The following is a 12,261-nucleotide window of genomic DNA, read 5'->3' as shown; positions in this document are numbered from 1 at the left end:
TATGTAAACAGTGAAAAAGCAGAGCTTTATGACAGAGGAAAGATGAAATCCTAGTACCTGAGGAGGCAGAAGGGAACCCCAAGGTACCTTTTCACTGTACTCATTCCTTACCAGACCTAGTACTGCATTGGCCCTTGTTCTTCTAAACCCCCTGAGATCTGAGCAGCTTTGCTTCTGGTACCTTGACAGTAACAGAGCACAACTTAAATAGCAGCTCTTGTAACTGAGTTTGTTTGATGCTAGTGTGACAGGAGATACAAAATCAGAGTGTGTTATTGCTTTTCTTGATATCTTAGCTCTGTCATCATCATGGCTACATTAGCCATGCTGTAACTTTGAAATGGGTGCATAATCACTTTTACTAAATGCAAGAGTATTAATAGGCAGCATACCTGGGTTTATTTGCTGTAAAACGTATCAGTTGGAGTTTAGCAAAACGTGCAATGTGGTTCTTTGTCAATGGAGCAGATTTTTAACATTCTGGTAAGTGTATATTGAAATTATTTTTATTGCATTTAATGATATAAAAATGGAAGACGTGCTTCTCAGAGGATGAATTTGTAGTTGGAATTGCTGGCATAAATGTCTTTGAGAAATATACAGAGCAAATATCCCTGTAGTGTCTGCTGAGAAGTTCTGTGTATGTATTTGATTAAGTACCCTTACAGTGTTTAAAGGACATACAGGTATGTATGGCTTGACTACAGAGGTCTAGAATTTGAGAAAACGTTTTGTGGTGTTCTTGATTATAACCAATTTAGTGAATAGTAGGTATCTTCTACTAAAAAGATACCTAAATTTTCCTCACAAGCTACATTACTTTATTCTCTGGGTCACAGTCCTCATAGAATACATTTCTCACTTGGTGAGTAAATGGCTGCTGCAAAATTGAAGCTACTTCTCTATGTTTGGATTGCTGCTATGTCACAGAAGGAGACCACTTCACAGTTTTGACCTCTGGCAATGTGGGTTAAACTGCTCTTTCTGAGCACGTGCTATTAGGCAGTTAATTTTCAAGTAAGTGCAGTAGTCCTTGTTTGTTGCATACAGTGATGCTGACTGAATCTCCCTGGGTACATAGGTTGGTAATATTTCTAAACATGCTTGTCTTTGCCCAAAGTGGTTTCTGCTTTGCATGTGGCTGAATGATGACATTCTGTTTGGCAGATACAATGCTTTCCTGTCCAGTGTTGGAGACACTTATAACTCTCACTTGCTAGGTGGGCTTTTTTTTTTGTTTATTCCTTAACTCTGAGACCTTCCAGCATCAATGGCAAGAGACTTGTCTTTGTAAATAAAGATAATTCTTTTGTTCCAGAAGTTGTTGCTAAACATTTTTTTTCTCTGTTTTACTAATACTTATACTTCTTCTTTATTAATGCTTACTTTTTCCAGCAGTTTCCTTAGAGAATTCCCACTGAGCTTCCTATTAGACCTCCTTTGCCTTCCTCTGTTTCCTTATTGCTTCTGAGGGACCTTTTTTGTGATGGCAATTTTCATTAATGATTTATTGATAATTTTCTTCATGATGTCACACTGAAGCACTGTTAAACCTCGGCACCCCACTGCTGCTTCTCTGTCCCCCAGGGCCCTATTTGCAGGTCTTCTGCCCTGCTTCAGGGTTGGTGGGGTTGCATGGAGGAACACAGACAGAGACCATTTGCTTTCCCTTTTCCTGCCTAGCCTTTAGGACTGCTGCAAGCAAAAGCCTTTGACTTTCTCCTCAGACTGCTGCAATTAGAGGCTTCCACCCCTTTGAAAACATTTTTGCAGGTACTTAAGAGATTTAATCAACAGCAGAAGTGATTTTAGCCTGGCGGAGAAGTGAATGTTGCAGCCGTGCTTTCACAGTTTCTTCTACAAGCTTACCTGACTGCCAGCCCCTTGCCAGCCTTCATCCTTCTCCCTTCTCCACCAGGTCTGCCTGGCTTGGTTGTCTTACCCAGGAATCTGTCACCATCCTCCATCCCTGCTGCTAACAATATGCTATTCCCCACAGCAAGCGCTGTTTAACACAGCAAACTCTGAACTTAATAAGTGTAGGGAGGGTTCCATCTCTCTTAATGAGATTCAGCCTCACTCGATGATTATCAGTGTGGTTCTGCTGAAACAATCTGCGAGCACATGGCAAGCTCAGGTCCAGAGCCTGACAGATGTTGGTATCTTGAGAAAACTGAAAGTAGTTCTCCCAGCCTGTCTACAGGCTTGATATGGAGAATCGTGCATTTGCATGTGTACAGGCTGTCAGCCCTCCTTTTACCAAAATAAAAATTAAAAATGATCCAGAAGCATTATGGATGAGACTACCAGCAGACGTGCAAAGAAACACTACAGTGTATATTCCTCTGAAAACTTTAACTCACTTATTTGCGTATGATTAATTTTGATGCTTTCTGTTGCTCATTATACATTGCAGATAGAGGTCATCTTCAAAAAGCTTTTTTTCTTTTTTTTTGCTTGCTGCCCATTTAAATCTTATAAATTATCTTATAAAACTAAATAAAATTGTAGCTGCATTACTCTCCAAATGCTATCATGTAAATCTGCTGTCCTGACTTCTGATAGCAAACATAGTTAGGCAGGCTTGTGCAGGGGGTTCCTGGGTGGTTTTAAACAAGGTGTACTGATTGCTAGCACATTTGCTTGTGCTCTCACTGGCTGAGCTGCATCTTGATTTAGCCATTGCCCTCCCCCCAACTCATTTAATGAGATAAATATTGTGTTGTGAAATATGAAACTGCTTGACTTTTTTTTCCCCTTTGGTCATAGTCACACCCACTATGTGAAACCAGCCTGTTGTAAGTACTTATAGCACGGCCCTATTAATTTAAGGAACTGATTCATCAAGCTGTGTTGCTTGCTCAGCTATTCAAACTGTTGTAATAGGGTTCCTTTACTCACCTCTCTACCCTGGCAGCCATGTGGAACCTGTTCTGGTTTAGCATTTGCCTGCTGAGCTAATTGACAGGACTCAGGCGCACACTAAAAATGGATTGAAAGATTTAGAACCAATATTAATTATTCTTTTTGCAGCCTTTCAGCTAAAGGTGATGTGGATGGGCTGTATGCCTGGTACCTAGCTGGTGCAGACCTGGAGCAAACTGGTTATGATGGCAGGAATCCCCTACAAGTAGTAAGTGTGCATAAGGTTGTACTCCATATAGTGTGCTCGCTGTGTGAGTAATAACTCACACTGTCAGATAATATTAGTTTGGGAAAAGTAAGTGCTACTTTCGGGTCTATGAATTGGGTTAGAGTTTGTTACAAACTCGAGTCTGGTGTTGTTCCGAAGTAATAAATTATTGGAGCTAGAATTTTCTCATCTATGTCAGAGAAATAGAAATTTAAATTGGATTTTAATTATTTTGTGATAACATATTCATACTTCCCACAAGTAAGTATTTGCATGTCCTGATGTACAGGATGGCAGCATTTATTCATGTTTTTACTTACAGGCAGAAGCTACAGGGCATAAGGAGGTTCTTGATTTCCTTAGACAAAAGCAGTAAAGAAGGTAAGATCTTATTTTCAAGGTTCTTGACTTCCTTAGATGAAGCAGTAAAGAAGATAAGATGCCATTTTCAAGTACTAGATTTCTGAAATGTATGGATCAGCATATACGTGTATGAAGGAGGATTTTGTATTTAAGCCGTAGTTCACCCTAGGGCATCTGGGTTCAGCTGCTGTACCTGCCTTAGTTTCTGATGTGACTCTGAATAATCCTTCTTTGTAGAGTGAGGCTAATGTTATTCCTCTTTCTGCCTGAGCCTGAAAGTGCTTTTTTAGGGTACATTCCACAGTGTGGTCCTGAACTTGGTTGGGATTCTAAACACTACCAAAATAAAACCACTGAGGGCAGCACTGTCGTGTTCCCTTGGCCCATTGCAGTAAATTGCTCCTCTGTCTTGGCTGCACTAGAGGGGAAATTCCTTTCATTGGGCACTTTTCCGGGCCTGATTTTCAGGGTGCAGTGCCCCCAGCACAGGATACCTTTCCCCATTTGAGCTGCAAGGCCACCACAGCCATTCAGCTGCACAGCCTCCCACTCCAGAGGTGCTGCTGTGGTACCCACAGCATTTCCACGTGTGCTCTCCCTCTGGCTTTTAATGGAACACCTTACACCAGCCCATCTTCTAGTGTAACGTTGTCAAACACCACGGGAGATGCGGGGCAGATCCTTAACAGACAGGAGTTAGTTGTACTACACACACAGGCTGCAGAAGGCTCTCTTCCAGCAGAGAGCTCTGGCTAGGGATTGCTCCCCACATGGGTGCAGGACAAGACAGGGCTGTGGCCTCTCTCTTACCCAGACCTGAGCTGTAGCTGCCTGGCTGTCTCTGAGACAGGCTCCCAGCATGAATATCTTTTGTGCTGCTAGCACAGGTCTGTTTCCCTAGCTGTGAGGCGGGCGTGAGCTTCGTGTTCAAAGCATCAGATCTGACAAGTCTCTCAGTAGGAAACTTGTCTGGGCGTTTGACCCTCTCCAGTGCTGTGCTGTAACTGGAAACATTTAAAACACTTGCCTTTCATTTCTCAGAACTCTTTTCTGATGCAATAAGTTGATGATTTAGTTATCTTTTCTCCAGTATACTGGCAGGTCTAATACCAGTTTAAATATTGGGAAGAGATGTTCTCCTTTATTGAATAAAGTTAACACAAATTTTAGTTAAAGGTTTTGCTGCATCCATGGTTACCTTGCCAGTTGTGTGTCTCATTTGATCACTGTGAGTAAATTCAAGTGTAAATAAGTGGGAAACTGCAGCTGGAACCAGTAGTATTTTTTCATCACTGTGTACTGGTCTAAATGAACATAGGACAGAATCATGCATTTTTTGCTTTCCCATAAAGTTTTGGAGTTTTCTTTGGATTTAGCTGATGTAGAAGGATTAAATATAACTAGAGCCTTGGTTATTTAAATTGAAGTTTTCCAGTGTCCAAGATGAAGAGTCTAAAGATACCTTCAGAATATGGGTTATGATGCAAAAGAATTTCCATTTTCAGTGAAATACGTGTGCGAAAGTCACCTTTATTTTGTATGTGGGGAGTGAATGTGTTAAATCCTCAGCTGCTGCATGGATCAACTCTCAATTCCTTTGGACTGAGCTACCAGCAGTGTAGGGGTCTGATGGAAATCGTCAGAACTGCATGAGAACTTCCTTGGCAGGCTACAAGGTAATCCTCTCAGCAAGGTTTTGGATGCTGCCCAGTTCTAAACATCCTTTTTCTCTTTCTCCAGAGGCTGTCGAAGTTGGTCACTTTTCTTCAGAAATATTGGCATTGAACATCAATGGTATTCAGCAGTTATGGGAGGAAGAGAGGAAAGGAAGAAAGGTAGCTGCACTTGGAGCACACAGGAGGGCTACAGCTTAGAAATGTTCTTTACTTAGGATCACATTAAGTTCTTACTGATTTCTAAAAGTGATTTGCTGCTTTTACCTTTTACAAACTTGTTTTGAAAATAATTTTTTATAAACAAGTGAGACTGGAATGTATTACCTATACTGTAAAAGTTCTGTTTTTAAAGAGACCTTTTGAATGTTCTTACATTAAATCAATGAGGATAATATTGGAGGTGCAGCAAACAAATGCTGTGGTGAATTCATACCAAGAAAAAACAGCAGATTGTGCATTTCTGGATTTCAACTAATAAAATCTCTGAGGAACAATGTTGGTTTCACTTTGTCTGTTTTTCTGCAATGGTTTGTATCACTTCAGTTGCAATTACAGCAATTGTGAGTGTCAGTGCAAACAATTGAATCAGTCATGGGCATCTGCCTGCAGTTGTGTACTAATCTTCACCAATGTATCACTATAAAACCTCGCTTAAAATGAGTAGGAGGCAAATGCCATAAAGCATGTTTGTGGGACTATCTAACTGAATTGATTGTTTTGTTTCTAATAGCATCCTTCCCACATCCTGACCGGAATATAATTAAGATTGCTACATGCTGCACACATAATTATTTGGACTGTAAATGTGATCTCAGTATTAACAGACCCCATGTTTAAAGTCCCAACACTTTGAGACTAAAGAAAAAAAGCAATATATATCTCTTCAGCTGTGTACGACTTAGAATATGTAAATGTAGAGAATACTTCAGGCAAATGCATATATTGGAGACAACAACTTTTAATTTCACCTACAGCTTCTGCAATAATATATGTGGATTTTCTATCTGCTTTATCTGAAGGGAATCTTTGAAGTGCAGATAGTTTTTTTCTTTTTCCTCTTTATACTCTTCAGCCTTCCCACAGCTATTGTTATCACAGAGAAAAGCTGCATGGACTACTTGCTGAGCCTGCCTGGTATTAAAAGATTCCCAAGGTATGTCACGTATCAGATGCCCCTAAAACAACGTAACTGTGCATGAAGTCTGAGGAAATGCTGTGTATGCTCCAGTTCAAAACAGAAACATAAAATTGTGTGATTTTTTAATGTGAAGATTAGCCTACCTCTTTGCTGTGGTCACAAAAATTACAACTATGCTGTCTCATTATTAAATAATTGATATGTAGGAATAAACATGTCCTAGATTTAATAAAATTAATATGGAATTAAGTAAATGAGATCTAACATAAAATATCAGGCTTCAAATTAGTCACCTTTCTGGTGTTTTATCTCTAAATGACCTTATCTGTAAAGGCAATGTATGTAACAAAGTAATTAATGTGAAAATTTTTAGGATCAGGAGAAAAACCATGCACAGACTCCAATTCCTGCAGTATTTGGACCTACTATCTTGCCTAGTCAGTAGTCTAAAAGTTGATGCACTGAACTAGGAAATCCTTTGAGAAACGTCTCTGCAAGTGACTTCCTTGGGACTGGAATATTTGTCTTTATTTCAATGATTCTTGGCTGCAATAATTTTGCATAGCATTCATTCTTTGTTTCTGTACCAGAATGACTGCAACATATACAGAAGCATAAATATTTTCCTTAAACTTGTCAATAAAGGCTCATCTGATCTACAGAAAGTGATAACAGTCTTATATTTCTAAAATACAATGTCCATTGAAAGTACAAAACACATTCTTTTTCTTTTGAACAAACAATGATACTCTGGTGCGAATTACTGAAATAATAAGTCTCAACAGTAAAACTGAAGGAGAGGGAAGAAGACAGATAACTGTTTTCTTCCTGCATATGAGCCAGGTAAAGACACGAATGACAGCATTTAGACATACGATCCAGTAAGACTTCCAGTTACTTGTAAAGGTTTGGGTCATGTTTACTGTGAGAATAAAGCAGTATTAGCTTCTTTATGGCAAACCTTTACAGAAATATATTTGATATTAATGTTATCTTGTGTAAAATAGTGTTCATAGAACTAGCTAGAAAATCTGCAGTTTACCTTATGAATTTACCAGTATCTAAAATATCTTTAAATGGCGAATGCATGAATGCAAATTTAACTTTATCTGAGAAAGCATGGGATCTTCTGTATGTATGGAGATTTCATTCAAGAGCTGCAACAGTCTCCAAGCATTAAGAGAAACTGTATGTAGGGTACTGTTACTAAAAAAGTGGCAAGAATCACCCAGTCAAGGCCAGCAACTTAGGTCTTGATTCGGTGTCAACGATGAACTTCAATAATGTTTTCAGGATCCTGTGTTGGTCTTGTTTGTCTATCAGACCTTTTGCTCCATGTAGTGGATTTAATAATCAGAATTATACTCTCCCTGGTAACTCCCTATCTTATGATGAATCTATTTGTGTGTAGTAACCCTTAGGCTTTACATTGTTATTGGTCAAAAGCAAAATCTTGAATGAAAATTCTACATATTTGTTTCTACTTATTTGTTTTAGTTACTGTAAGCAGCTGAGTGTCTTCCATTAGTTGAACTATGCTAGACATTCCAGGGGCAGCTTAATTTTTTTAAACATCCTAATTTTTCTCCTTCAGATCATCCCTGAGAAGATCAAATACACTCTTCTTTTTATCCAGCCATCTTCTTCTTGGCAAAAGTTTGCAGATTAAGCAGCAGTACATTAGTAATGCAAACATGTTCATTCTATTGCTGAAACTAGCAGTGGGTCCATTTTATAACATCTATAACAGCTTGAACTCCAGTCGCCCACGATGTCCAGATAGCCTTTCATGTTGACATCCAACTATAGTTTGTTAGATCTTACATATACTGTGAAGATCATCTGCAGATCTGTTTGATATTTTACACACAGTAGACATTGGAATAAAATGGTAGAAGCTGGATGAAGTTTGTTTTGCATTTTTTTTTGAGCAAAAAAGCTTGTGATATTTTTTAGTATCAATTTTTAAAGCTTATTGGAAGATAAAGATGACATTGTAGTTCCTGTTAGAAAATGGCAGTGGCTCCCCTTCTTTTCCAGCCTCACTCTAACAATGCAAATGTTTGGGCTGGAGCCTTCCTTGCCCTGCAAAAGCACCAACAAATGAAATGCTGTGCCAGGAACACACAGAAGCTCCTGAGACAGCCTGCCAGCATGTGAGTGTCAGAGAGGTGGCTGCAGGTCTGTGACCATCCTGTTTGTGTGTGATTTCAGCAGTGACTGTACAACAGCGAAAAAGCATAGTCAATAATCTGAGACTGATAGCTGCTGCACAAATGTTGGATTTGTTTCCAGCGTTGGATCTTTTAAGTTGCAGCGATGTTCTGGGAATGGATGCTGGTCCTGGAACCTCCGCTGCCTCACCACAGAGAAGACGCCACATCAATTCTACAGCTTTCTTCACTTGAAAGACAATACCCAGCTTCCACTTTGTTTCTTTTTGCTAACGATCCAGCTAATACTGCCAAGGGATAGGGACTATTTAGCCCATGTCAGCACTTCCCCAGCACTGAAGAAGGCAGAGGTTTGCACAACTAACATGTCGAAGTTCCAGTATGATTTGAGTTACAACTTTCCTTTCCTGAATGCAAGCCCTTTCTTTTTGATTGATGTTTGAAAAAATTAAGTTTCTGTTTGGAGATTCTCTTATAAAACTTTTGTGATGGAAGGGCATTATTAATTATTTGAAAAATCAGCACATGCTTGCTCTCTTGCATGTAATCTTCATAAACTGTTAACATCTGCCAGGGCTGGCTGACCCACTGACAAGATTGACTGTGTCTGATCAGTACTTGCTGAATTAAATCAGCTGTTCAGCAAGGCTTCAGTGTCTGCTCATTCATCTTAAATTGCTAAATAACTCCAGTTCTGCACATCTTAACGTAGAATTACTGTACTGCAGCATGTCTCAGTTGTCTCATACAGGGGTTCTGGTGTTCAGCAATGAGTGATAATGAAATCTCTCATCTGGAACTAAATCCCTTTATATTCCTCAAATCAGATTTTCTTTATTTGCGGTCTTCTGAAAGGTGTGATCTACTGGGCTTCTTCCAAAAACATTGTGATCTAGTTGGAAGATTCCTCCTTTTTTAAGGTGAGTTCAAGAAGTGAAATGACTAATGAGGAATGTGTCCTTTGTACATAGAAGACAAAATGTGCCCAGTTCCACAGCCACACTATTATTGGACTAATAGTGTGATCAAATTAAATCGTGCAAATCCTTCTCCAGGTACCTATGCTGATCCCTGCATAGAATCTCCTATGGCACTGTAAGAAATAAAATGCTTCTAGTTTTCAGCATCACATTCTGTGAGATCACTGAGATAAACCTGAAGTAATTGCACGATGGGTGAAAACTAGAAATTAAAACACACTAATCAAGTGTGCATGCATATGTCATCACAAGCAGTGCTGATATGTTGGTGTCTCTTCCAAGTGGACTCTATCAGCAGTATAATCATCTAGACTAGTAAGACTAGTCTTTCCATGGTTCTGTAACAATGGTTTATGACACTGTGGTGCTTGATTGCATGGTTGTAACAACACTTTTATTTTAGTTACTTTTTTAGAGAAGCTACTGATGTTGAAAGCTTATAAGATATGTAAAATACTTTAATGCACCATACAAATGAAACTGTGGGACTCAACTGTTGCCATCCTAGATAGTCCCTGAGTCAGAATAAAATCTGGTACTACCAGATTTATTATTTGTGCAAAGTGTCTACCTGAAAATTGCATTAGAAACTTCATTAGACATACATTTGTTTACCTGTGATCAGGTGAATGGGAAGAGGCAGAAGTCTGCATCTCAGAAGTGCAGCAGAGATAAGTATCTTGAATCACAGCAACCGAATGAAATGTCTAGTGTAAACTACACAAACCAGCACTACTTAATGTCGCTTGTTGCATGACCAGAGAGGAAAAGGCCAAGAGATCGTCTCTTGCAGCAGCAACAAATATCACAACAAGAGAGAACCACTCTCAAGCCACAATATTCCTTCCCATCTTCTCAGCTTCAAAATGGGACCGGAAGAACGTAGCTGGGGGAGAAGCTACGTGGCCAGAACTGCCTGCTCAGTAGTGTATGCAGCATTTCTGAGTACAGATGAGCCCCACTAATTGTGTGTTCATGTGCACAATAAGTGTGTTTCTTCTGCAGTGCCACTGTTGTAGATCCTATTAGGCTTTTGTGGTTGGTGTTCAGCAGTCACAGACCCTGGTTTTAAGAGCTTACAAGTGGAATTATATGAGATTCCATGCAGTGAAAGCTGAAAAGAAGGGGGCAAGAGAATGACAATAATGTTCTTTTTTTAAGTCAGCTGGTTATTTCTACAGCTTGATTGCCAATTATTTAACTTTAAATGATTAATTATTAGCATAGAAGGGTTATGACAGTCCTGGCAATTCAGTAACAGCAGTCACGTGTAGCAAAGAAAAGAATTTCAAGGTAAAAAAAAAGGAATCTTTATGGCAATCTTTTGCTGAGAGAGAAGAAATTATCACAATTGGAACAGAGAGTTGTAAATTAATCCTGTCATATGCAAGAAGCTGCTGCGCTGGTGAGATTCTCCGACGGTGGTGCTTGTGCATTAATAATTACACTTGCATCTTTTCATAGAATCATAGAATCATAGAATAACCAGTTTGGAAGAGACCCACCGGATCATCGAGTCCAACCGTTCCTATCAAACACTAAACCATGCCCCTCAGCACCTCGTCCACTCGTGCCTTAAACACCTCCAGGGAAGGTGAATCAACCACCTCCCTGGGCAGCCTGTTCTAGTTCCCAGTGACCCTTACTGTGAAGAATTTTTTCCTAATGTCCAGCCTAAACCTCCCCTGGCGGAGCTTGAGGCCATTCCCTCTTGTCCTGTCCCCTGTCACTTGGGAGAAGAGGCCAGCACCCTCCTCTCTACAACCTCCTCCTTTTAGGGTGACTTCCTTCCTGGATATATTTTGCTGTGGATCTTTGTGACCATGGCCCAGTGAAAGAGGGATTTTGATGCATCAAATTCTTTCTGTGGCACATCTGAATTTCCAGTTCACACGGAAGGGTCAGTTTTGGGTGACATGATTCCCAGCAACTTTGAGGCAAGACATCCAGCAGGATCTCTGCTGAATCCTGTAGAGCTCCAAGGCTTCAGGACAAAGGTGTCAGCCTGTTATCTCTGCCAAATGACAAGAGTGTGGTGTGAAATACTTCAGTTTATTTACTTGGACCACTTCGACTGAGCTCTGTGCTCACCACTATGTCACCGTTCACTACTGTTGTTCGGGAAATTCTACATTCAAGGACATAAAACCAGAAGTATGGGATGTTGCTAAAAATTACCTTACTATCTCAGTGCAAAGACACACTCTGACTCTCTGTCTTCAAGGGTTTGAACCAGCAAATACTTGGGAAATCACACTAGGTGGTCAAATCGTTAGTAATGACTTCCTTTCTGACGGCTTTATAGTGCAGGACATGTAATTCTGCTAACACTGAAAAACCATCTGGTCAGTGAACATGAGAAAAAAAGTTGGTGCAAGGTTTGTGATGGCTATTGCAATTTATCATTGCAATCAAACGAAGTTGATAAAGCACACAGTGCACAGCAGCTAGTCTTAAATATGAATTTATCGGCTGAAATGTTCAGAAAATGTTAGTGATTTCAAGTGTCAGCTTCCAAGGTCTGAACATAATTGGCAGAATAAAAGGTGGCTACCATTTTTTTGAAAGTGAGCTCCTCTTGTAGTCTGTAGAGGCAGGCAACTGGGAAGTGGGGCATTCAAAATTACTGACCATGTCAAAGTCATGTTCACTATATATTTAATTCGTATTTTTTATTTCAAATTAAAAAATCCCAAACAACACAACACAAAAAAGAGGAGAAAGGGAACTGGATTGTGAGGAGAGGAAAAAAGGAAGTATGAGACCAAGCTTTCCTAGAATGTTGTAAAAATACTAC

General features: G+C 39.7%; 1 protein-coding gene across 2 annotated transcripts in view; it reads left to right on the top strand.

The window, feature by feature from the left end:
- ASPG (asparaginase) overlaps positions 1-6,079 on the top strand; it is a 50,133-nt gene extending 44,054 nt beyond the window's left edge. Inside the window, exons 13-15 of one of the 2 annotated variants that reach the window (XM_069856845.1) lie at positions 3,034-3,133; positions 3,456-3,514; positions 5,237-6,079. In XM_069856845.1, coding sequence (XP_069712946.1) covers positions 3,034-3,133; positions 3,456-3,509 — 154 coding nt within the window. In that variant the 3' untranslated portion in view covers positions 3,510-3,514; positions 5,237-6,079. The remainder of the gene's footprint in view (positions 1-3,033; positions 3,134-3,455; positions 3,515-5,236) is intronic. The other variant, XM_069856844.1, reaches the window with a different exon arrangement.
- The last annotated feature ends 6,182 nt before the right edge of the window (positions 6,080-12,261 follow it).

Source organism: Phaenicophaeus curvirostris, chromosome 5 (assembly GCF_032191515.1).
Source record: "Phaenicophaeus curvirostris isolate KB17595 chromosome 5, BPBGC_Pcur_1.0, whole genome shotgun sequence".
Classification (NCBI taxonomy): domain Eukaryota; kingdom Metazoa; phylum Chordata; class Aves; order Cuculiformes; family Cuculidae; genus Phaenicophaeus; species Phaenicophaeus curvirostris.
Note: the sequence above shows the minus strand (reverse complement) of the source record. Positions and strands in the feature narration are given on the sequence as shown.